The 27,728-nt window shown below is 38.9% G+C and overlaps 1 protein-coding gene across 13 annotated transcripts in view; it reads right to left on the minus strand.

The window, feature by feature from the left end:
• Window positions 1–27,728, minus strand: part of CASK (calcium/calmodulin dependent serine protein kinase) — a 351,636-nt gene that overhangs the window by 101,319 nt on the left and 222,589 nt on the right. For all 13 annotated transcript variants that reach the window (XM_049107681.1, XM_049107679.1, XM_049107674.1 and 10 more), the window contains exons 7-9: window positions 23,550–23,725; window positions 19,084–19,206; window positions 5,265–5,348 (exon numbers count right to left, since the gene is read on the minus strand). In XM_049107681.1, the coding sequence (XP_048963638.1) occupies window positions 5,265–5,348; window positions 19,084–19,206; window positions 23,550–23,725 (383 nt within the window). The remainder of the gene's footprint in view (window positions 1–5,264; window positions 5,349–19,083; window positions 19,207–23,549; window positions 23,726–27,728) is intronic.

The following is a 27,728-nucleotide window of genomic DNA, read 5'->3' on the forward strand; positions in this document are numbered from 1 at the left end:
AATCCAATTTTAAAAAATTTTTTAATTTATCTGACAGAGAGAGTGCAAGTGCACAAGTAGGAGGAGCAGCAGACAGCGAGAGAGGGAAAACAAGCTCCCAGCTGAGCAGAGAGCCCAAAGTGGGACTCGATCCCAGGACCACCTGAGCTGAAGGCAGACACCTAACCAGCTGAGCCACTCATGCACCTCCCCAATCTAGATATCTTTTATTTTCTTTCCTGATTGTATTAAAGCCTGAGGATTTGTATTTTTTTAATAGGTTCCAAGGTGATACTGATGCTGCTGGTCTGGAGAGCCACTGCTTTAAAGAATGTGTATCTCATAACAGAAATGACACTTGAGGCAAGTAATAGAAGGGAAGTAAATATTATAACATACGACAAGTATAAGATCCTCTGTATATACTGTGAGGGAAAATGATGATTGAAGTGATTGGAATAGCCTAAGCAGAATGACTTTGGAAGAGATACATAAATAGAGATTATCCAAGAAGTTTTTGGTATTCTATACTTTTATTTATTTATACACTCATTCATTTAAAGTAAGCTCTACTTCCAACATGGAACTTAAATTCATGACCTCGACTGAGATCAAGTGTTGCATGCTCCATTGACTGAGCCAGCCAGGTGCTCTTTCTGTACATTTTAAAAAACTTTTAAAACTTCAAAATGTGGGGCACCTGGGTGGCTTAGTCAGTTAATCTTCCGCCTTTGGTCAGGTCATGATCCTAGTATCCTGGGATTGAGCCCCATGTTGGGCTCCCCGCTCAGCAGGGAGTCTGCTTCTTCTTCCCCCTGCTTTTGTTTTTAAAGATTTTATTTATTTATTTATGAGAGACACAGAGAGACAGCCACAGGGAGAAGCAGGCTCCATGCAGGGAGCTTGACATGGGACTTGATCCCAGGTCTCCAGGATCACACCCTGGGCTGAAGGTGGTGCTAAACTGCTGAGCCACCAGGGCTGCTCCTTCTCCCTGCTTTTGTATTCTCACTCATTCTCTCTCCCTCTCAAATAAATAATAAAATCTTAAATAAAACCTTCAAAATATTAATGTCAATGACTAGAAAAAAGCTAAAACAGTATGGAGTATCTATTTTGGAATTACACTTATTTATAAACAGAGTACCAACTCAAAGGTATTAACATTAGAATCATAATAAAACAAGGGCGCCTGGGAGGCTCAGTCAATTAAGCATCCAACCCTTGATTTCTGCTCAGGTCATGATCTCAGGGTTGTGGGATGGAGCCCCAAGTCGGGCTCCATGCTGGGTGTGGAGTCTCTCCCTCTGCCGTTCTCCCTGCACGTGCACACACACACACACACACACACACACACACACACACTCTCTCTCTCTCTCTTTCTCTAAATAAATCTTAAAAAAAGACTCATAATAAAACAGTAACAATGATAAAGTTAATAACAAATAACAAATAACGTGTATGGAACACTTATGATTGTCAGGTACTGTTCTAGTTGCTATAATATATTAATTCATTGAATTCTTACAGCCCTATGAGTTAGCTATTGTCATTATTCCCATCTTGTAGACAAGGAAACTGAGGAAAAGAGAATTTATATATATATATATATATTTATATTTATATACATTTAAAGAGTTTATTTGAGAGGGAGAGAGAGCATGCACTAGTGTGCAGGAGCAAGGGGGAGGAGCAGAGGGAGAGGGACAAGCAGACTTGCGCTGAGTACATCACAACCCCAAGATAATGACCTGAGCCAAAATCAAAGACATTCAACTTACTGAGCCAATCAGGTGCTCCAAGGCACACCATTTAAATGACTTGCTCAAGGTTACACATCTAGGAAGTGTCAGAGCTAGGATTCCCCCAAGTCGATGTAGCCCAGAGCCCACTCTTTCCTATAATGCTGTACTCCTTCTCTTTCTTCCTACCACAGATAATAAAAATTTTCTTCTCTGAATAACAAAAGCAATTTTCTACTGCTTTCTGGGAAACTTTCCTTTAATCATTTCAAAGGGAGTCATAAAAATTAGGTTGTTGCCCAATTTTTAAGGAGTTTAAAAATAGTGCCTGGGTAGAAGGATGGGTACCCAGATGTTCATCTGAAAGAAAGTTATGTGGTGGGCTCTGAAAGCTAGCAAAGTTGCAATCTCTGTTTTAGGAGCTCACAGAAGAGGCAGAATGAGGAGAATGAGTTCCTTGAGAAAGGTAGATATAACATGCTTTAGCTGGATGGCTGAATCACACAAAGGAATACAGCCTTACCAGATGCTGAAAAAAATCTCAATGATAACCCTGTTGATGTTCCTAATTCTAGGTTGTTTGGTGGGTCTTGAAACTTTAAATAGCTCTGCAAAGGGATGTGGTAAGTTCATATGACCCCTCTCTGCTGTAACAGCTTTGCCCTGTCCAAATGAATCTTAGTCACCACTTTGTCTATTTTAGGCCCAAGTCTGATTCTGTGGCACCAGGAGAACTATAGCATTGGGTTTCTTGTGATGGGGCAAATCTGAGCCCTATGGCAAAAGGTCTGTACTTGGGCAATGAAAGGTCCAGCCCAAGACAGGGCAATGTTACAAAGGCCAAAGCAGCATTAGAGTTAAAAAGACTAGGGAAGAGTTGAGAAAAATGTATAATTAATCGTTTCTTTGGGGAGGAAATGAAATTCAAAAACAGCTGACCAAATTTCACTTTAGATAGTAAGATTGTTTTTTTCTCTTGTAGGCTACATTGGTTCAGGTATATATCCAAGTCAGGGGAAACTTCTTTGGGCACCATCTTGATAATGGCATGTCATTAATAATTATTTTTGCCAAAGGCTTTAATTTTTTTAAAGATTTTATTTATTTATTCATGAGAGATACACAGAGAGACGCAGAGACATAGGCAGAGGGAGAAGCAGGCTCCCCCTGGGGAGCGTGATATGGGACTCGATCCCAGGACTCCGGGATCACGACCCAAGCCGAAGGCAGATGCTCAACCACTGAGCTACTCAGGTGCCCCTGCCAAGGACTTTTAGAGCGAGTTTGAACTCGACTGCAGAAACAATTAAGAGAGAGGCTTAGCTGAGAATCATCATTACCAACAATGACATGTTACCATTTCCCTTGCTGTATAATATCAAAGTCCAATAGGACTTTTTACAAAGATGGAAATACCCTATATCTGGGTGGTCTGATTTGGTAGTCACATTTGGTTACTGAGCATTTGAAATGTGCTAGTGTGACTGGGGAACTGATCTTTTAATTTTAATTCTCATTAGTTTAAATTTAAATAGCTGCATGTGGCTACCAGCTACCATGATGGACAGTTCAGTGCTATAGCATAATATTGTCACCTACATAGTTCCCCCAATTCATATAAATGTTCTTCTAAATCTAGAGTTGTGGTGGGAATGTGAACTGGTGCAGCCACTCTGGAAAACTGTGTGGAGGTTCCTCAAACAGTTAAAAATAGACCTGCCCTACAACCCAGCAATTGCACTGTTGGGGATTTACCCCAAAGATACAAATGCAATGAAACGCCGGGACACCTGCACCCCGATGTTTATAGCAGCAATGGCCACGATAGCCAAACTGTGGAAGGAGCCTCGGTGTCCAACGAAAGATGAATGGATAAAGAAGATGTGGTTTATGTATACAATGGAATATTACTCAGCTATTAGAAATGACAAATACCCACCATTTGCTTCAACGTGGATGGAACTGGAGGGTATTATGCTGAGTGAAGTAAGTCAGTCGGAGAAGGACAAACATTATATGTTCTCATTCATTTGGGGAATATAAACAATAGTGAAAGGGAATATAAGGGAAGGGAGAAGAAATGTGTGGGAAATATCAGAAAGGGAGACAGAACATGAGAGACTCCTAACTCTGGGAAACGAACTAGGGGTGGTAGAAGGGGAGGAGGGCGGGGGGTGGGAGTGAATGGGTGACGGGCACTGGGGGTTATTCTGTATGTTAGTAAATTGAACACCAATAAAAAATAAATTAAAAAAAATAAATCTAGAGTTGTATACAATTTATTCACATCTTTCAGGGGTTGAATAATAGTAAATGTTATTACAATTTATGACATATCTGAAAATACTTACAAAGCTTTATAGTTGGCAGGGCTAAGGAGGACTAGTAACCAACCACTTAGAGGACAAAGTTAAAAAATTATTTTTTATAGTAATAAAAAACAAATCAAATATAAGTTAATTTTAAGACCATAATATAACAGAATTTCCACTGTTGGGAAGGGGGAGGGAATGTTGTCCCACAAAATTTTTGAATGGTGCTGGGGTGCCTGGGTGGCTCAGTTGGTTAAACGTCTGACTCATGGTTTTGCCTCAGGTCATGATCTCAGGGTCATGGGATCGAGTCCTGCATCAGGCTCTGAGCTCAGTATGGACTCTGCTTGAGATTCCCTTTCACTTTCCCTCTGCCCCTCCCCCTGCTTGCATGTGTGTTCTCTCTGAAATAACTAACTGACTAACTAACTAAGTAACTGACTGACTAACTTTTTTGAATAGTGCTAAAAGGACTCCATTATTTTTGTTTGGTCTTTTTCAAAACCTTTTAAAATCAAATGGGGTCCCCATATGGGGTAATTACCATATTCTTTTTTGGTGAGGTAGAGGATAGAAAGAGTGGTAAAAAGAGAAAGGTACCTAGGAAGAATAAAGAAAAGGTGAGGAAAGTAATTTGAAAATATTTTCTAGTAGACCAAGGTAGTGGGGATTTTTATTGCTTTGTGATGGTTGTCCAATTCAAATCCAGTACTGTTTTCATTGAGCTGAACTCACATTTTCTTGTCAAAATATTTATGTTTGAGAAAATGTGGCCTATGTTCACATTCAATAATAATAATGGATAATAGTAAATTACTATTTTAAAAGTAATTATATCTCAGGGCACCTGGGTGGCTCAGTTGGTTGAGTGTCTTGTCTGCCTTCGGCTCAGGTCATTATCCCAGGGTCCTGGGATCAAGCCCTGAGTTGGGTTCCCTGTTTAGCGAGGAGCCTGCTTCTCCCTCCCTGCCCCCTGCTTGTGCTCTCTTGCTATCTCTCAGTTTCTCTTTGAAAAAAATAAAATCTTAAAAAAAGTAATTATATCTCTGCTATGAATTTTCAGGATAATACAAATCTAAAATGTGATTACTCTTCCATTTATCATAACCTTTTGTTTAAACTCACACTTAGAATATTACCTTAAATGATTTAAAAACCAAAGTCTTATTGAAATAAGTTTAGAAGTGAGAATCTAGCTGTAAGGAAGCTTTTTGCTGATTTCTTTAGTTACCTTTAGTTTCCTCCTTGCATTGAATTTCCTCAGTTGCTCTACTGTTTCTGGAAGATGAATCTTGTAGGCATAACGATCCCGCTCCTATAAAAGAAGAAAGATAATGAACATATGTAGACATTTTAAAAAGTGAAGAAATTTAATGTAAAACAAACAAAAAATTAGCCCAAATTTCTTAAATGTGAAACTTAGATTGAATTCTAGAATACTGGAGATTTTATTCCATGATACTGGTAAACATTCTTAAAAGAGGGCTATGAAGGTCCAAACTGATAGTAAAATTATCTTTTTAGCAATAATAGAGGGCTAAAATAATGGGTCATATATTTTTCAGATACGGCTATATGGCTAACATAATTAATCATAATTACTTAAGTATGAAGTTACCTTTGATATGATCTTGTCAGGTTAAACAAGCATTTGAAAAATTAACTCCACAAATGACTGAGCATTTGGAGTTGTCTGGAATAACTGGATTTAAAAAAATCACTGTATCTTTGAACTAGAACAAACTTTTCAAGGTCATGTAATTCAACCATTTTTCCATGTGGGATTCTCTTCAATCCCTGATGGAGAAATATTCTGTTTGACCATATCCAGTAGGTGATAGTTATTTTATGATAGATTATAATTTTAAGAAAGTAAAAATGTTCTTACTTAGCCTGGGCCCATACCTGGCTTGTTTGGGCTAGCTTTGTCCTCTGCAACATCACAGAGTAAACATACTACCTCTTCCATATAATTACCCTTCAGTAGCTAAGAGGGGGATCATGCTTCCACTAAAACTATTCTCTGTGATGTCTCCAGTTGCCTTACCTATTCCCCATGGATGTTTTAAACCTCTTGTCCTTCTTCTTAACACCCCTTTTGGTTCTACTCTAATTTGTCAATGTATCAAAGATTTAGATAAGTATTCATTTCAGAAATATTTCTTGAGAGTCTACTATGTGCTGGGCATTGTTCTATGCACTTGAGGTACATCAGTAAACAAAACCAAAAAAGATTCAGGCCCTCGTGTTCTCCATATTCTAATAGGAGAAGAAAATTCAAAAAGGTAAATAATGGAGTATGATAAAAGTGCTATGGAATAAAGCAAAAATTAAAGCAGAATAAGAGGATTAGGTACATTGCAGTTTAAAATAGGATGTTCAAAGTAGGCCCAATTACTGTGAGGATACCCAAAAGTGGTGAGGGAGTGGTCTAGGCAGGGAGAACCACCAATTCAAAGGTCCAAAGGAGGGAGTGCGCCTGGAATTTTCAAGAACTAGCAAGGAGACCTATGTATGTGGAGTAAATAGTAGATCAGATCAGAGAGGTGACAAAGGTTGGGGCAGGCCATAAAAAGCCTTTTATTCTGAGTGGGAGAGGGAGCTACTAAAGGGTTTTGAGCTGAAGTGACATGATCTGACAACTTTAAAGGAAGACTCTGGTTGTTATGTTGAAAACAGATTAGAAGGGAGCAAGGGTTTGGAAAAAAAGGGAGGGTAGGGAGACCAGTTAGAAGGCTATTGCAGTAATCTGGGAGTGGGGAGACCATAGATGAAATCAGATGGAGAATAAAAAGGTAAAAAGAAAGATTCTGAATATATTTTGTTTTCTGCAGAAAGTTTTACCAAGCTGTAATTAGCATATAATAAACTGCATGTTTAAAATGTATAATTCAATCAGTTTTGATGTTATATAAGCATAAAAGTTTCACTGCAATCAAGATGATGAATTATCCATCCCTCTCAAAAGTTTCCCCATGTCCTTCTGTGCTCTCCCTCCCAGTTCCTAGGAAGCCGCTGTTTGTCACTGTAGATTGGTTTGCATTTTCTAGAATTTTATATAAATGGAACCAGACAGTACATACTCCTTTTCCAACTTGTTTCACTCAGCATAAAGGTTTTGAACTTCATCCATGTAGTTGCAAGTATATATAGTTCAGTCCTTTTTATTGCTGACTGGCATTCCACTGTAAGGATATGCCATAATTTGTTTATCTACTCATCTGTTGATCAACTGTGGGTTGTTTCCAAAGTCTGGCTATTACATATAAAGCTGCTATGAACATTAATGTACAAGTCTTTGTATGGACATATATTTCATTTCTTTTAGATAAATACTTAGGAGTTATATTATAGGAGTATGGTTAACTTTTAAGAAACTGCCAACCTGTTTTCCCAAGTGGTTGTACTATTTTACATTTCCATAGCAGTATATCACTTCCAGTTGTTCTATATCCTCACTAATACTTGGTATGGTTAGTCTTTTTTATTTTAGCCATTCTGATACCTGTACATATAGATATCTCATTGTGGCACTACTTTGTATTTCCCTGATGACTAATGATGTTGAGCAATTTTGCATGTGCTTATTTGCTATTCATATATTTTCTCTGTTGAAGTGTCTGTTCTAAATATTTTCCTGTTTTGAACTGGGTTGTGTTTTCTTATTATTGAGTTTTAAGAATTCTTCCCAAATAGGGGAAGGTGATTAAAAGGTACAAACTCCCAGTTATAAAATAAGTAAGACACAGGGATATAATGTACAGCAAAGGGAATATAGTTAATAATACTGTAGCAACTATGTATGATGACAGATGGTAGCTAGATTTTATCATAGTAGTCATTTCATAATGTATATAAACACTGAATCACTGTTGTACTCCTAAAACTGATATAATATTGTCTGTCAACTACAGTTCAAAAGAAGGAATTCTTGGGATGCCAGGGTGTCTCAGTGGTTGAGCATCTGCCTTTGACTCAGGGCGTGATCCTGGAGTCCTGGGATTGAGTCCCACATTGGGCTCCCTGCATGGAGCCTGCTCCTGTCTTGGCCTATGTCTCTGCCTCTCTCTCTGTGTGTTTCTTATGAGTAAATAAATAAAATCTTTTTTTTTAAAGAAGGAATTCTTTACATAATCTACATATATAAGTCCTTTATCAGATAAACAAATTGGAAATATTTATTCTCAATTCATAGCTTATCTTCTCATTCTCCTACAGTGTCTTTCCAAGAACAGGACTTCTTAATTCTGAATATATTTTGGAAGTGGAGAAAACAGGATTTTCTGAGAGACTGGATGTGGAGTGTGAAAGAAAGAGAGGAGTCAAAGACCACACCAAGGTTTTCAACGTGAGCAACTAGAAGTCTGACATCAATGGAGATGGGGAAGAGATCATTACTGTAGTTTTGGGTATGTTATGCTTCAAATATCTAAAGTTCAAGTGGAAATGCAAGTAGGTACTCGGACACATAAACCTGGAGTGCAGGAGAGAAATCTGGGCTGGAAATAAATTTTTGGAGGGTCATAAACATTTAGAAGGTATTAAGTAAATATTTAACTCTGTCCCAGGCACTGAATTTAGGACATTCAGAGGCATTATCCCTTTTATTCTTTTTTTTTTTTAAAAGATTTATTTATTTATTTTAGAGAAAGAGTTCACAAGAGTAGGGGGGAAGGGGCAAAGGGAGAGAGACTCTCCAGTAGATTCTGCTGAGTGCAGAGCCCAACGTATTTTCTATATTAATGACTAAAATAATAAAAGTTCCACTAGAAAGCAAAATTATATTTTTCTCGAGTACACATATAATGAATGCTTGATATCAAAATGACTACAATTTGCATATCTGCCAGATTCTACATGCTAAACATCTTGGAAAGGATTTTATTATCTCTAGAGACTTAATGTCCTTTTCCTGCACTAAGCCAGAAGAGGTTCACCAATACAGAAGTCACAAGAATTTATTGAATAATTAACTAGCAGAGAAAGGCATAAAATTACCATTCTATAACAAACAATGGAATCTTTTAATGAGTTGCTGTTACTGTTTGTGGAAGATGTGATTACACACACACACACACACACAGAATACACAATGGAATATTATTCAGCCATAAAAATAATATCTTGCCATTCACAACAACGTGGATGGACCTACAGAATATTACACTAAATTAATTTAGACAGAGAATGGCAAATACCATATGAGTTCACTTATATGTGGAATCCAGAATATTAAACAGGGGTGCCTGGCTGGCTTAGTTGGTAGAACATGTGAGTTTCAACCTCAGGGTGGTGAGTTCAAGCCCCACTTTGGGCACAGAGCCCACTTAAATAAAATAAAAGACAAAACAAATGAACAAGCAAAACCAGAAACAGATTCATAAATACAGAGAACTGGTAGTTGCCAGAGAGGAGGGGAGTGAGGGGGGACAGACAAAAATAGGTGAAGGGGATTAAGAAGTACAGACTTCCAGTTATAAAAAAAAATAATAAATCATGGGGATGTAGTTCAGCATAGAGAATATAGTCAATAATATTATAATTACTTTGTATGGTGACAGATGGTAACTGTACTTATTGTAGCAAGCATTGCCTGATGTATAGAATTGTCAAATCACTATGTTGTACACTTGAAACTAATATAACACATGTCAACTAAACTTTAATTAAAAAACCCCCACAAAACCTCAAAAACCTTTAAGTTGTGTTATGCCTGGTGATGTTTAACCAACAACATATACTGAAAAACAAACATCGAAATGGGCTTTGTATTATTTTTTAAGTAAAACTTGTTTTTGCATTTTGATAGAATAGAGGGGGAAAAAAGCAAACCCAGGAAGGTCTTTAACAGAAGAAGAGAAAGAACACAAACAAAAAAAGGGGCTGTATAATATAGTAGAAAGTGGGTTTGGAGTCAGAAAGACTTTTGTTTAAATTCTGGGTCATTTAGGTACTGACTGGCTGTATGACCTTACATTCTCTCAGCTTTTTCTTTCTTTTTTTCCAGCTGTTTCTTTTTGAAAACTAATCTTACAGGATTTTTATGAAGATTAAATGAGACACTGTATAGGCACATGATTGGCTTTAATAATCCTTTTTGTTAGCCAACATGTGTAAACCTTTGATATAAAGTAACTTAGGAGTGCTATAAGTGTGTATGTATGTGTGTATCAACAAACAGCTTACTAAATAAGTTTGGTTGTTTTCTACATGAAAATATGTTCCTATAGCATAAGAAAAAGGTAAAAATAGAATATAGTAAAAATTACAATGGGCTAAATCTGTGAACCATTTCTGTTTTTTTCGCTTTAAAGATTTTATTCATTTATTAGAGGGCGAGAGAGAGAGAGAGAGAGAGAACGAGTGGTACGGCCAGAGGGAGAAGCAGACTCCCCGGCAGAGCAAGAAGCCCAATGTGGGCTTGATCCCAGGACCCTGGATCATGACTTGAGCAAAAGGCAGACACTTAATCCACTGAGCTACCCAGGTGCCCTACCTGAGACCCATTTCTAATTGTCTTTATTTATTTACTATTTCCAAAAAAGGTGAACCGTGTAACAGCATGTTTTTGAATGAAGAGTCTAAGTCTTCTCTGTCTAGTACAGTAGCCACTAGGTAAGATTATTTAAATTTAAATTCATTAAAATTAAATACAATTAAGGGATGCTTGGGTGGCTCAGGTGATTAAATGTCCAATTCTTGGTTTTGGCTCAGGTCGTGATCTCGTGGTCATGAGATTGAGTTCTGCAACTGGCTCCATGCTCAGAGGGGAATCTGCTTGAGAGTCTCTCCCTCTGCCCCTCCCTCCACCTGCATGGTCTCATGGTCTCTCTCTCTCTCTCACTCAAATAAATAAATCTTAAAAAATTAAATAGAATTAAAAATTCAGTTCTTCAGTTGTACTAGACACATTTCAAGCATAAAGAGCCAATATATGACTAGTGGCTACCACACTGGACAGTTCAGATATAAAATATTGCTCTCAAGACAGAAAGTTCTTATTGGACAATGCAGGTAGGGAGTCTCTAATTATTACTACTGCATTGAGGCTAAAATCTGACTGCATTTTGCTTAAACTGAAATAGCTTAACATTTTAGGTATATGTAACAAAAAACTTCTACTGCTATTAAAAAAAAGGTCTTCAGATCCTTTGTACTCTGCAGATAGTACAATGGAGATTGGTTTTCTAGCTAATGCCAAATGTGAGACAAAGACAGGACCTAGGGAAAATGGCTTGAAAGATACGTGGCATGGCTGGATCCTAGAGCAAGAAATGGTGATTTTTAAAAAAATCTTTGTTTTAGAGACAGAGAAAGAGAGTGCATGTGCACATATGCGTGCATGAGCGGGAGGAAGGGGGAGAGAGGGAGAGGAAGAGAATCTCAAGCAGACTCCCTGCTAAGCGCAGAGTTGGATGTGGGCTCAACCTCACGACCTTGAGATCATGACCTGAGCCAAAATCAAGAGTCAGATGCTCAACCAACTGAGCCACCCAGGCACCCCTGGCATGGAGTTTTAAGGTATTCCCTTTTCAACAGAATAAACACTTCTTTTTCCAAAGCCTAATTCTTTAGTGTTCTTGATAACAAAGAAATTTCTCGCTTTCCCTTTTGAATCACTGACAGAAAGCTCTGAAAGCTGGAGAAGAGGCAGACTAGGGAGGGAATCTCAGGACTTGAGGGGTGATCTTTGGTGATATCACTGGGATTTTTATTTTTTTTCACCTAACATATCCTTGCCTGGATGTGAGAGCAGCCCACAACCTGGAAACTCCATGGACAAGGAACACAGAAAAATGAGCCCCAAGAAAAGACTAATCTCTTTAGCCAAGGACTGAGAAGAGGTGGCTCTGCAGGACAGAACACTTTTGACTGCATGCACCCTACTCCAGGGGGACACCATGAAAGAATCTTTCTCCCCCTCAGAGCGCTTTCCACTTTCCCAGGCCTGCCTGATGCAAAGAGCAGCAAGGAGGTGGCACTGTACTCCCTAGAGAGTAGAGGCAGGATGACAGAGAAGAGAGCAGGGGAAGGGGGGGGGTGTCTTTCAATCTATGTATGAAGTATGTGTGGCACATCTCCAATAAACCCATGTCTAAAACCAACCAGGATCAACATAGCAAGAGCTTTATTTATTTATTTTTTTAAAATTTTATTTATTTATGATAGTCTCACAGAGAGAGAGAGAGGCAGAGACACAGGCAGAGGGAGAAGCAGGCTCCATGCACCGGGAGCCTGACGTGGGATTCGATCCCGGGTCTCCAGGATCGCACCCTGGGCCAAAGGCAGGCGCCAAACCGCTGCGCCACCCAGGGATCCCAGCAAGAGCTTTAAGATGGAACTATGGTATGGAATACCTCCCAGTTTTCAGATGAGCCTCTGAGTGGTGCACAAGCAGGGAAGACCAGATGAGTACTGCAAAGGCTTTGGAAATGAAATTGGCATTAGAACTACAGCCCTAAAAGTAGGCCAGGACATGTATTCTGACTTTAATCAGGTTAGCTACCTACTAAAATAGAAGATTTAAATAAGAATCATAGTCTCATAATATAATGATACTAAAAATGTCCAGCATACTATCTAAAATTACTCTTCATACCAAGAAACAGGAAAATCTCAAACTAAATGAGAAAAGACAACCAACGATATCAACACAAGAGAAGGCTCAGATGTTAGAATCATCCAACTGGGATTTTTTAAGCAGGTGCTATAAAAATGTTCCTAAAAGCAATTACGAATGGTTAAAAAAATGCTGACATTACCAAGTGCTGACAAGGGCAGAGAGCAACTGGTTCTCTCAAACTCTGCTAGTGGGAAAGCAAAGTCATACAGCCACTCTGGAAAATGATTTGGCATTTTTTTTATAAAGTTGAATATATACTTATCATATGACTTAGCAATCCCACTCACAGGTTTTTACTTTGGAGAAATAAAAATCTATATATAGATGTTCAGAGCAGCCTTATTTGTATTAGCCAAAAATTGGAAACAACTCAAATGCCCTTCAAAAGGTGGATGGATAAGTAAAGTATTGTACATCCATACAGTGGAGTATTATTCAATAATAAAGAGGAAAGGACTATTGATCTACACAACAACTTAGATGGATCCCAAAGGCATTATGCTGAGCAAAAAACCCTAATCTGTAAAGTAATAACTAATAACAAATCTGTATATTGGTCTCTGACCCTGGTTCCTGACATAGAGTCCTAAAACCCTTGTAAACATGGGTGCTAAGGAGAATCTTTTGTCCTAACATTTAGTCTTTGACTCCAGCTCCTGATGCAGAGCTCTTAAAACCCTTGTAATTTCCCAAGTCATAAGAGTACTAAGAGCATCTTGTGTTCTAATATTTGGTCTTTGACTTTAGTTCCTGACAGAGTTACTAAATCGCTTGGCATTTCCTGGCTGACTGCAGTATCTTTGTTTTAATGAGGTGATTCTGGGTGAGCTCCTGGATGGGGGCTAGTCACCAGAAAGACCAAGTCAGTATTATATAACCTTGGAAAGTTCAGCCCCCCACCCCATTTTCTAGAGAGGGGAGAGGGCCTGGAAAGAGAGTTAATGATCAATGCATGCCTACATGATGAAGCCTCTGTGAAATTTCCCAAAGTATGGGTTTGGAGAGCTTCTGGGTTGATGAACAGATGCACATGACAGGAGCGTGGCATACCCCACCTTCCTTGGGAACAGAAACTTCTGCACTTGAGACCCTTCTAACTTTACTCTATGTATCTCTTCATCTGTATCCTTTACCATATTCTTTATCATATAATAAATTGGTAAACCTAAGTGTTTCCCTCAGTTCTATGAACTGTTCTAGCAAATAATCAAATCTAAGGTTGGGGGTAGGTGGGTTATGGGAACCTCCAATTTGTAGCCAAGTCAGATAGTAGTTGTGGGTAACTGGGGACCTACTACTTGTGATTGGCATCTGAAGTGGGGGACAGTCTCATGGGACCAAGCCTTTAAGCTGTGGGGTCTACATTAATTTCAGTTAGTATCAGAAATGAATTAAAATTTAGGACACCTAGCTGGTGTCAGAGAATTACTTGGTATGGGGAAAAAAAAACCCAGACACACCTGGTGCCAGAAGTGCTGTTGAGTATGGTAGTTGTGTGAGAGGAAAAGGGAAACACAAGGGAGATTGAGTTTCTCCTAAACAGTTACATATTGTATGATTCTATTTATATAAAACTCTCAAAAGGATAAGAATTATAGTGATGGAGAATGGATCAGTAGTTATTAGGGGAGGATGTGATTATTAAGGAGTAGCATGAGGGGTGGCAGGAGACTTCTATATCCTAATTATGGTCAAGCTTATATACTTCCATACATGTGATAAAATTTCCTAGAAACACACACACACACACACACACACAGGTAAAACTCGAATAAGGCCTGCAGTTTACTAAGTGTTCCAATGTCAATTTCCTAGTTATGGTTATATAGGATGTTATTAACAAGGGGAAGAACGGCAAAGTGTACATGGGAATTTTGTACTGTTTTTGCCATTTCTTTAAAAATTTTTTTCAAATATTTAATTTTATTTCTTTAAAAGATTTTATTTTTAAGTAATCTCTACACCCAATGCACAATGCACAATCCCCAAGATCAAGTGTTTGCATGCTCTACCGACTGAGCCAGCCAGGCGCCCCTGGTTTTGCCACTTCTATGTGAGTCTAAAAGTCTTTCAAAATAAAAAGTTTAGAAGAAAATCACTTCCACTCTAGCTGTTTAACCCTCCCGTGGGCTTCCTGATTCCAAATAACTTGAATATTTCTTTTCCACTTCCACCTTTACTCCCTGGGTCCAGGACTCCTTCACCTCCTGACTCCCATGGCTTTGCTACTGGCTCTCTTTGCCTCCAGCACTTCTATCCTTCCCAGACAACCCACCTGCACATGGTGTCCAAAGGAATTATATGAGCTTGCTGTTTGCACTGTAATGTCCCTCAAAAGCTTGCAGTAGCTTTTTACCATCTACACCCCATGTACTCAACTTAGCATTCTGAACTATATGTATTCTTCCCTCAACCCAGAATTTCCAGTCAGTCCTTCAAAGAGCTGACGTTTATATTATACTAGTTTGCTTCCTACCCCCATACCCACATGCCATGAACACTTTGTGATGCTTTGCCTGTGCTTCCTGGACTTTCCTGGAGCCCTCATTGGAGCTCCAGATGATAGTGATCTCTCTTGTACCTCACTGGTCTTCCTGAGCCCATACTTCTGTACTCATGTGATGCATCTCCCCTATGACTTCTTTGAGTTTGTCTTTCCATGTGTTTATGTTGTATTAGTATCAACTGAAAATCTGTTTTGCAGCCAGACTATGCTTTTCTCTCTCTGGCATGACTGATTTTTCCAAAATTCAAATTGACTAGCTTGATGGAAACACCCTTTTCATATTTTATTATAGTCAATGTACTTTATGGTCTACATAGTAAGGCTACAAAGGATGTGAAAAGAGCACAGTCATCTATAAGGAAAGTACAATTATTTGGGATGCCTGGGTGGCTAAGTGGTTAAGCATCTGCTTTCTGGCTCAGGGAGTGATCCTGGAGTCCCTGGATTGAGTCTCACAACGGGCTCCCTGCATGGAGCCTGCTTCTCCCTCTGCCTATGTCTCTGCCTCTCTCTCTGTATCTCTCATGAATAAATAAATAAAATCTTAAAAAAAAGAAAGCACAATTTTAGTTGGTCTTATTTTTGCTGGAATGAATATTCATAGCAAACATCACTGATTTAGATAAAGGCGTTAAACACAGTATAATTTAACAATCATAAGACATTCAGGTATTACTTGCGCTATTTACTCAAATTCTTTTCTGATATAAAATGACTGAATAGGACATCTTCTTGTGGTTTTACCAAAGAAATAATTCTTTTTTTTTTTTTTTGACACACAGTCAATGGTATTATGACTTTGGGCACTCTTTACTACAAAGACTTTCCTCATCTTATTTCTTTACTTTGCAGTTATGCAGGAGTTTTTCATATATAAACTTAGCTTAAATGTAGTCTTTACTAAATTAACACCAACTATATCCAGAGCAATGAGTTACAAGTATACACGGACAAGTATCTAATGTAAGAAGCCTGTTTGCATCAACTAGAGAACATCATCATGGAATTCTTCCATCTCAGATGGCAGTGAAGGTAAATTGTAATTCAGATATGGCGCAAGATTCTGAGCTCAAACAGCTTTCTGGAACTTTTTCATTTAAGTTACTGACATTTTTGTCTATTGTCTTTCTGGTGCAGAACTCCATTATGTATTAGCTCAGATATTTAGAACAAGAACTACAATCACTGCAGGGAGAAGGGTTTTCAAAAATAAATGTTAGTCAAGATAAGCATGATAATGAGAGCCAAATTTTCTAAAGGATCTAATAAATGACTAATATGGCTTCCATTTTCATTGTTCTCTGGCATTTAAACTAGCTTCTAATGAACAAAAGATCCCCATAATGGAGAAACTAAGGCAAAGGAGAAAATAGGAGTCTTCCCTACACTGGTCATTTCTGGAAAAAAAATACTAAGAACATATCTAAGAACCGGTTTACCTACTTTATTCTGGGGGAAATCAGGAATAACTAGAACTGAATTATTTCAAGTCAAGAAAATCAGAACTGCATATCAGAGAGTTGAATGCAGATTTGATAAGTAATATTCTTTTTTCTTAAAGATTTATTTTCTTAAAGAGAGTGGGAGGGCAGAGGAACAGGGAGAGAGAGTCTTGAGTAGACTCCATGCTGAGTGATATGGCAGTCGGTCTCACAACTCTGAGACCAGTACCTGAGCTGAAACCAAGAATCGGACACTTAACCTACTGTGCCACCCAAGCACCCCGATAAGTCATGTTCTTAAGGGAGAATCAGGATCCGCTGGAATCTCAAAATTGTTCTCTAATATCATCATCCATGTCATTGACAGTAAAATACATTATTAATATACATTTTAATATTTTATTGTTTTTGCATAATTTCTAGGGAAGTAGGGTGTAATATAATGAACATTCACTTGTTCATTCATTAAATAATAACTAATATTTATTGAGTACCTACCTAATATATGCCAGATACTTTCTAGAGTGCTAGACAGAAGTGAACTAACGACCCCAAATTCCCACTCTTCTGCAGCTGATATTTTTATAGGGGGAGAAATAGGCTACAAACAAGTAAATATAGGTATGTCTTACGGTGACAAATGCTATGGAGAAAACTAAGGCAGGGAAGGGGGACGAGGAATACTGGCAGTAGGGGGCATTCCTTCTCCCTAATTTTAAATTCAGTAGACAGGAAAGATCTTACTAAGAGGCTGATAGCTAAGCAACGATCTGAAGGTGGTAAAGGAAGAAGCCATGACTGTTATCTGGGGAAGAGTGTTCTAGGGAACAGGCATGACTAAGAGAGCTACTGAAGCCAGAATGTGCCTGCTGTTTGAGGAACCACAACAATGCCATTATGTGGGGAACAGAGGAAGAAGAGAGGAGTAGGGGATGAAATCAGAGAGGTTTTAGGGGGCGAGATGGTATATTGGGTTAAGAAAGAATAACTCTGGGGAGAGGCCTGCTCTGAAGATATAAATTCAGGACTCATCAGAGTACAAATTGCACTTAAGACCATTAAAACTATATCTAAGGTCTCTAAGGGCCAGGGTGGAGACAGAGAAAAAGAGGAGCAAGGATGGAGGCCTGTGGCACTCCAATGTGAAGAGGTGTGTGGGGGAGGTGAGGAGAAATCAACACAATCTGAGAAGGTGCAGCCAGAAACGTACAAGGGAAACCAGGAGAGTCAAGTGTCCTGAAGCCAAGAGAGTACAGTGTTTCAGAAGGACAGGGTCAAATTGTACTAAGATGCCAAAAGGGAGAAGGCTGGAGATTTAATCTTAGTAATGTGAAGGTCATTAATGACTTGATGAGAGTGCTAGTGGAGCTGGTAGGACTACAACCCTGACCAGAGTGGGTTCAAGAACAAGAGATGGAAAGAACTGAATAAAGTGGGTACAGTCAACTTAGTGCTGTCAAGGGGAGCAGAAGTTGGAGGGGGTTGTAGGGTTAGGAGGTGTGTGTATGTATAAGAAAAATAAACTGTAGCTTACTAGATTCAACACAGCCAGAAAAGTGACAATGCAGGAAAGGAGATATTGCTGGAGTGATATCCTTGAGTAAGTAGAAGATAGAGGATCTCAAGTGCAAAGGAAAGCGTTGTGAAGACTCAATTAAAATCCTGGTTCCACTACTGACAGCTTCTGTGACTTGGAGTGAGCTTCTCAACCTCTCTAAGCCTTTGTTTTCTCCTCTAAAGTGAGAATTCCCTGGAATTACTGAACTGTAGAATGTCTTAATCAAATAGTGCTGTTTCATTGATGTCCCAACTTACAATTTTCCTTAATACTCATTCGCAAGATGGTACAGAGAAAAAATTTTAAAAATCTAGCTTCTTGGGATCCCTGGGTGGTTCAGCGGTTTAGCGTCTGCCTTCAGCCCAGGGCATGATCCTGGGGACCCGGGATCAAGTCCCACGTCAGGCTCCCTACATGGAGCCTGCTTCTCCCTCTGCCTGCGTCTCTGCCTCTCTGTTTCTCTCTGTGTCTCTCATGAATAAATAAATAAATCTTTAAAAAAAATCTAGCTTCTTCCTGAAACAATAAATCCATATTTAGTATCTACTGCAAATAAAAATGTTATGAACCATACACCCAAAGTAAAGATCATAACTTTCTGTCATAAACACAGTAATGCTTCACTTGTTCTTGCTGTACATCTTTGAAACGTGTTGGTGGAGAACAAACATGACTTCCTCCCTGATATGTTCTGCCTTAATCTGTCTCTGCTCCCTCTGATGGCTAAATGCCACTAGAATGGTATATTCTCTACTCTGATATTTACAGATGCTGTCCAGAAACCGCAAACAAGATGAACAAAACTCAAAAAAAAAAAAGTGCTCAGAAGAAAGGTGGGGAGAGTTGCTCTCTAGAGTAATACATTCCTATTACTGGAAGCATTCACACAAAGTGTAGATGGCCACCTATGGGCTCATGTACCTTAAGCCATGGGTGATTCAGTGCTTCATAGACAGTGATCCTTTCAGCTGGATCCAGCATCAGCATGCGACGGACTAGGTCTTTGGCACTTTCAGAGATATGGCTCCACTGCCTTGGATTCATCTAAAGACAAGGAGAGGAAAGTTCCACAGTTATCGTCTAGTGAGAAGTTAACATTCACTATGCTGTTTCATTGTGCATAAAGTTCTCAGATCAAAGAACAGAAACCTGATTCTAAAGGCTTGCTTTCTAAGGAAGAGGACAAAGGCAAGTCTTTGGTGGCCTTTGCTCTATATATGAGATTTTGCATCAGTAAATATCCCTTACATATGTTCTTGTTGTCATATAAGTTATAGTATTTTAAATAACTGAAGAATAGAATGCTCATGACTATAGTTTCTACCTTAGCTAAAGAGACTAGATACTTTGCTCTAGAAAGGGCTAAAATAAAAATTTTAAGGAATTTTAAAAACATTTTCTTTTTAAAAATTGGAATACACAGTAATTACAAAATTATGCAAAGTTCTTAGTAGGATATTTGGCCACTCAGTATCAATTTCAGTATTTAAGAAAAAATACACTGTTAACATAGGCCTTATGTAATAACCAATTCACTTGTGTATGGTCTTCATTGAAGTTACTCTTATTCCTCTTGTAGAGATGAGACAACTAAGCCACAAGGTCAACTGACTAAAGTCAAACAAATGAACAAAAACTATGAGTTGTTCAAAAGACACAAGAGTAGTCAGAAAGTGGATCTGGGAGGAAAAGAGCAAGATGGTTCCTGGGAAAAAGGTATGTCTGAGACCAGGAAGCAGAAAAAGGGATGGGATGCTTAAGGCTTACAGTTGGGAAGGCAAGTGGGGACAGGAAGGGAGAGACCAGTAGAGTCTCATTTCTTATTTACTACCAAGAAGCTGACTGATTGGGTGAATTTATGTGAGTTGCCTGGTGTCAGGAGCTAGCGATGCCATGGTTTGAAACAGAGGGGACATAGGTCATCTTCTAAGAGTGAAAGCTAGAACATAAAGTCCATAACAATTTAAAGCCAAATAAAATCACAACTTGCATCACAATACACAGGAGTCATTATAGTTTGGTCAAGGGTTAGCACTAGACACTTCGCTCTGGCTATGGTGAGGGTCTATACTTGTAGATGGAGAGTGAAAAACATTCCTTGTTCTTTTTCTAATCGGCAGAATGCCAAACAATAGTCACTTCTTCTCAGATCTCTTAACTAAAGTGAGGGCCATACTGCTGTCATCTTACGGAAATCGTCATCAATTGGTCAGTTTGAAATAATGTGGGTGATTAGATGAGGCCTAGTCTTCTTCCCTCTTCCCCATCCTGGAGCTGATGTGTTCTATAAAGTCAAAATGATCTGTCCTCGGGGAAAGGGCTTGACAGGTCATCTGAAAGTGCTCATAAGATTTCTGAAGTGAGTAGAGGTTGAGAAGTTTATGTCCCCATCCTGTTTATGAGGGAGTCCAATTCAGGGTTTTTCTCTTCCTTTGGTTGAGAAGAGTAGCTGAAGTTAATCTGGGAGGTTGAGTTCCTAAGGGGAACAAAACAGGACTATAGAACAGTCTCACTTATTTGAATACTAAAGCCATAGGCACCTCGACTCCTGTTGTGGAGTTATCAACTGGCTACTGGTAACAATGACAGAAGATGGCACTGCAGCTTTTACATACTTTGGGAAATATATTTCTGTCTTTTATAAAAAAAGTTAATCATCTGGTAGTATGTGGGATACACAGATAACAACCAGATTGGCTCTATGTTGCTAAGTATTGAACCTGGGGGTTCACTGTACTATGATCTCTACTACTTTTGTTTGTTTGGAATTTTCAGTAACATCGAATGTAAAAAAAAAAAAAAAAACAAACGCTGACAGAATCACAGCACAGTCTCTGTGTGAGTATACATACATACATACACACGCACACAGGCGCGCACACACACACACACGTATGAAAGGCCCACCAAGTTTATCACTCATGTTAGAGATGGATCTATACTTCAAACAAAGCTGCTGAGAACCTGGGGCTTTTGTTTATTAAAAAAAAAAGCCATGAATATAAGCAAGAGGTGAGGTTAGCCAAGTAAATGAGTAAATAAGTTATTAACTCAAAAGCTTCAAAGCTCTAGGTAGAGAAATTATGGTATCACTGTCATGTCCATCTGACTTACTATGATACTAAGAATGGAGTTTTTAAAATAATTTTTGGCATGTGTGAATGGTCCAAATTTCTTACAAGGAAACAAAAAAAACCTATTCAATGCTTTAAAAATAGAGAAAATCAAATACCAGAGGCTGTTGGAATGAAGCACATTGCCTTGGAAACCAGGAAGTTAGCAACTGAACTAACACAAAGGAAGAATTCTATTATTAGCAAATGCTTATAGCTCCAAAAGGCAGGTGGGAGATTTTATTATGCGGTATCTATGTCACAAGTTGCTGTGAGGATAAAATGAGTTAATAGGAGTGCTTAGCATGGTTCTTGGCACATAGTAAGTGCTATGTATGAGGTAGCTATCATTACTGCTAGTATTATTATTATGCTGGTGCACTGCTCATTGTGTTTGTTTTCCTATGTTAAGTATCTGTGATTTCACTTGGCCAAATTCGGCCAGAAAGCCCATGGCCATGCGCTTCTCATAGCCGCTCACAATTTCCAGGGATTGAAGGGGGAGGACTACTTACAAGAAGTTTCCTCAGACATTTAGTTATCTTGGAAGGACTGACTTTATTCCCCAGCGGCCAAATGACCCTAAGAGAAGCAGAAAAACCTATACTTCAAACATCTTTCTCTGTTAACAGTTTTGGCATATATTTTAACCCAACTAAAAGAGGTGAACCTGCAGGCCCTTATAAGCTGGTGATGCATGAGGCTAAAAATGAAACGCATAACTCATTCTCACCTGCTCACCTCTACAAGCTTCACTTCTGGTTTCAAAGGACAAGGCTATAACCCTAAAGCTACTTCACGTTTCATTTCTTTTTCCTTCCCTTTTTCTTGAAGTCCCATATAAAATTATAACGTTACTGAGAAAATGAAAAGGAAACTTAAGAGGCCTCACATTTTTGGAGTCTGGTATTATCCAACCCTGTGTGTTTGGTTTTTATTGTTGCCGGGCATGGCTGAAAATGAAATAGCACCTCTGTTGAATTAGAAAGTACGGGTTACAGTAATATGGGGTGGAAAAAGTACTTCTCCAACATAAGCTGCGCTGACAAGCTGGTATCCAGGCACACATTCCCCCATACTTCCCATCTGCAGCATTTGATTCTATTGGCCACATGTGATGGTTTAAAGCCATGGAGTGTATGTAAGAGCTGGGGGTAGTAAGACCAATGGAAGCCTATTTAATTCCAAGCATTCCTTAGGTCTTTTTTAGATAGCCATTCAGAATGTCTGTGATAAATTTTTAATTTTTTAATAATAAAAGGAATAATATGCTAATCACAGGTCTGTGAATAGTCTATGTGGTTTCCAATCCATGTTATAGCCAAAGATTACCATGAATGTTTAAGTCACACCAAAATGGCTCTAAACCGTATTATGGGATGCAGTTGTGATCCTGGCATTTTGGTTTATCCTGGAATGTAAATGGCAAGTTTTTCAGCTGTGCTAGCTGACAACATAAAAGGAATAACATGTGTGGTAATGCAAAACAAATAAAGGCAGGTACTAAACATAAAATAAGGAATTAATCACCGGGATGAAATTTCCATTTTCACTTTACAAATGAAGCAAGAAGCTTTAAAAGTGAAGCCCTTTCCTCAAATTACACAAAGAAAGGCCAAAGAAGTTTATTTTCCAGCCTAACCTGAACAGGTTAGGAGAACGGATACTTTTAAATCTGAGCTCACATCTGTTGTGAATACCTCACCCAGGGTAAAAAGAAAGGTCAAATTCTATCACAATAAATCCCAAGGGTCATTCCAAATTCTTTCCCTGAACTAGAATTTTATTTGAAATAAGCAAGGCACTAAGAAAACAATTTCTTTGACCCAGCTAAATGGGCAAATTTTGCTAGAACATGTCTGTGGTAAAAGCACTGGCTTTGTGACTCTGGGGGCCAAGACTCCCAAACTGTTGACTTGCATGTACAGGATACTGTATCAAAGAGGACTAGGGTGCTGTTTTGTAGCCTGAATATGGGGTTGGGTTCCAAACATGTGGGACAGACTTTGGCTGTAGCCCAGAGGGTGGGGCAGGGTCATGGCTGTTTTAGAGCCAGTCTCCTCTCTTCTACCTGGGTGATAGTGCAGCTGACAGTAATTCAGAAATCTACTTGAGGCTTATACTGTCTAATGAGGCTAAGGGATCAATGGTGTCAGCAAAGAACTTTTCCCTAACTGGGTAACCACATGACAATCGGGAAGCCCAGGGAGTCACTTTACATTTTTCAGAATAATTTAATCTCAATGGAAAAATAAAACAATCATAATATATTACCTTATATTTTCCTTTAATAATGCCTTCAAACAATCTTTCCTTGGTTCCGTAAAAAGGCAAGCAACCACTTAGCAGGATAAAAAGTATCACGCCACAACCCCAGACATCTACTGGTTTCCCATAAGGCTCTCTTTTGACGACTTCTGGGGCCATAAAATGAGGTGTTCCAACGCGTCCTACATTTAAAACAGCAACATTAAGGAAAAATGTTTACATAAAATGGGCTTTTTTTTTTCCTCATCTGAAAACTAAAAATAGAACAATAACAGTCTGAAGGAAAAGTTTAACAATATAAATATTCTCTTACCACCTCTCCCTCTCCCATAAAATCAAGGGGAAAAAAGGCAGAAGGAAAAAAAATTAATCACCTCTTGAAAATATTGACCCCAGGATAGGTACTTTATCTTTTTTTAAAAAGATTTTATTTATTTATTTTTTTAAATTTATTTTTAATTTTTTTTTATTTATTTATGATAGTCACAGAGAGAGAGAGAGGCAGAGACATAGGCAGAGGGAGAAGCAGGCCCCATGCACCGGGAGCCCGACGTGGGATTCGATCCCGGGTCTCCAGGATCGCGCCCTGGGCCAAAGGCAGGCGCCAAACCGCTGCACCACCCAGGGATCCCCAAGATTTTATTTACTTTTTTAAGATTTTATTTATTCATGAGAGACAGAAAGAGAGAGAGAGAGAGAAAGCGAGAGAAGAGAATGACCTGAGCTGAAGGTGGATGCTCAATCGTTGAGCCACCCAGGTGCCCCAAAAGATTTTATTTTTAAGTCATCTCTACACTCAACATGGACCTTGAACTCACAACTCTGAGATCAGGAGTTGCATGCTCCACCATTGAGCCAGCTGAATGTTAACATTTGGTGAGAGCAGATACAGCACACACACACACACACACACACACACACACACACATATATCCTATATAGGATATATAGTTTTCTCCCACCTCCTACCCAGCAAAACTAGTTTTCAGGAAGGAGTCTGAGAGCAGTTACTAGCACGCTGATCATCTTTAACTCAGTATCCCTAAGGGAGTCTTTTCTTCCACAGAATGAAAGGCTGTACCCTGTAAGGAAATTACTGCGGAAGGGGCACTGCCCATCAGATGTGGCAGCTCTTCTTGTGTGCATGCCCAGCCTTCTCCTCCTTTCCTCCCTCCTTCCCCTTGGCCTTTCTCTCTCATCGTACCGAGTCCAAGGTAGTTTTTTTTTAACTTTGCAGACTGCATACTACTTTATCTAAAGCTCAGAACTGTGGTTTAGAGTTTTTTAAAAAAAGACCTTAAAGATCTTCTAACCAGCTAGAGAAAAAACACCATGAAGTACAGTTAATGACTGTCAGAACTCGGGATGGCAAAGGATAAAGCAGCTCTTAGCTTGTGTGCTGGGGATGTTCCTTTGCTGTGGATCATTGAGGTTCCCCTCTGTTTCCCAGTGGAAGAGGTTGACTTTGGGGTTTAGAGAATGAAAAATATTTGCATTTAAAATGTGCAGCAGGGCAGCCAGGTTGGCTCAGCAATTTAGCGCCGCCTTCAGCCCAGGGCCTGATCCTGGAGACCCGGGATCGAGTTCCACATCAGGCTCCCTGCATGGAGCCTGCTTCTCCCTCTGCCTGTGTCTCTGCCTCTCTCTCGCTCTCTGTGTCTCTCATGAATAAATAAAATATTTTAAAAAAATGTGCACCAGTACAGCTGTACTGGTTAGAAGGGAAGACTTTTATTCCACATTTCCCAATTTTGCTTCCTCTGGTAATATTCAGAAGCTCAAACAATGAGAGCTAAGCCTCATATCACACTTCATTAACAGCCTTGGACTGAGCAGGGCCACTGAAGAATTTGCCTTGTGCAGATGGCAGGAGCTGAGAAAAGCAGGGCAAGAGATCAAGGTACCAGTCAGGGTGTGGGGCCCATGGCATCAGTAAGGTACCTCCTTATAGTTGGGATGAAATTTTGAAACCCAGCTTGACTCTTTATCACTTCCTACACAAGAAAGGGCTGAACGGCTCAAAATGGAGGTTCTTTTCTTTTCTTTTTTTTTTTTTTTTGAGGTTCTTTTCATTTATCTGGATCGAAGATACCCCATTCTGGACAATTAGTGTTCATCCTTAAGGAACATACATGTCTTTTAGTTCAAGAATTTGTTCACAGATGATGGGGGAAAGAATATGCAGGAATGAGCTTTTTAGAGTATTTTGTACAAATCAGTAAAATATGAAGGCCTAGGTTAACTGTGAACATACACCAACCTTTCCAGACTCCTTGTTTGTGATTGCTTAACTTTTCCTTTTCTGTGGTCACTTGATTTTTATGACTTCAACTTCCTGTTCTTAGAATTTTGTGGTCAATTACCAAACCAAATTAAATGTCACTCGGTATGACATACTTTAGATACACATTTCAATATTTAAATGTTAGATTTTGGGGGATAATATAATAAAACCTCATTATCTAGAACCTCAGGTAAGGAGCTGTTTTCAACAGCTAGGACCTAAATCTCTCCACACCCAAAGTTTTTTACTTTAACAATTTTGGATGGTTATCTTTCTACCGTTTTCCGACTTCTTTCACACAAGATGCTACACACAATTTAACTTTTTCTTGATGACTCAATATTGTCTTATGGCTATCAGTGAAGGAACTATGCTACAGGACGGAGAATGCCCTCGGGAACTTCACAGGTAAGCAATGTGGAGTTCTTCAGTAGTAGAAGGGGGCTGTGCTTTCTACATTTTGTTATCTGCTCAATATACTTTTCCTGTCAAGCTTTCATGTCTTTTCTCTCACCATGCTTCCTCTAGCCTTGTCTTCTAATTTGTTGTATAAAATCGGCAATTAACCAGAAACTGACTAGCAACTAGGTTCTTTCATTTAGTAACAATATCCTAAGTGCCTGCTAGGTCCTAGACACAGGTGGAGGTGCCAGGGACATACAGAGGGATGAACGGTGATTCCCCCTTATCCTCAGAAAGCTCAGTCTTTGATATGATTACAAATCTCTGCATCAGATACTACATAGAGATATGTAGCCCAGATGGTGAAGGTAATATGGAAGAGAAGGAAGAGGGATACCTAACTTAGGATGGTGAAGATCAGCTTGCTTTTAAGAGGAGATAGTTTGTCAGCTCAGTCTCTCAACCTTTAGGAGCAGTAAGAGTTAAATAGATAAATAAAATGACTAAAGGTTTTCCAACCAGAGGGTGTAGCAGGTGCAAGGTATGAAGGCACATAATCCATAAAACTATGAACAATGGCAGCATGCCAGCTTCAGAGAATATCCTGAGATGCCCGTGTGGGAGGACCATGAATGGGTAGTAAGATCAAGAAATGTCTTGCTGCAAAAATAATTTTTTTTGTAGGTTCCTAGTTATCTTCTGGATAGATGAGTTTTTCAAATAGAATCTCAGATAGGTTAAGTGCAAATATATGTAAGCGACTGCTACTATATGGAACATATAAAGGAGAGAATTCCTTTCTATTTCTATTTCTATTCCACTGAGTAACCAAAGATTCCAACTGACAGGAAAATAGCTTTCTGTCAATAAATATTAGCAAATGAACTGATAATATTAGTATAATTTCAAAAGTACCTTAAACAATAAGAAAGCTTTCATTTAGAGAAATCATTTATCCCTTGTCTATGTAGGTTGTATTTTCAAAGATGCTATAATGCTTGAAGTAGTTATTTCAAGACTGGAAGGAAAGGTATGTTAAGGAATAACATTTGGACCATCAGAAAGTATTTTAATTCTAGGAGCACCGAGAAAAACTTTGTACAACTGACACAATGTAGGTTCAAAATCAGTTTTAAAAACACGCAATTTAGGGGAAAGGCTTATGGACTTTAGGAAAGTAGAGTAACATGAGAAAATGTCTAGATAAATCTAATGAATCTGTTGTTTGCCTTCAATCAAGATGTATGGTAAAATATGAAGCTTATTCTACTTTGAATACTAACAGGATATGGGGATCCCTGGGTGGCTCAGCGGTTTAGTGCCTGTCTTGGGCCCGGGGCGTGATCCTGGAGTCCCTGGATTGAGTCCTGCATCAGGCTCCCTGCATGGAGCCTGCTTCTCCCTCTGCTTCTCTCTTTGTCTCTCATGAATAAATAAATAAAATCTTAAAAAAAATGCTAACAGGATATGGATCCAGATAAAGAGAAACAAAGTCATTA

The sequence above is a fragment of the Canis lupus genome, chromosome X (assembly GCF_003254725.2).
Source record: "Canis lupus dingo isolate Sandy chromosome X, ASM325472v2, whole genome shotgun sequence".
Lineage (NCBI taxonomy): Eukaryota > Metazoa > Chordata > Mammalia > Carnivora > Canidae > Canis > Canis lupus.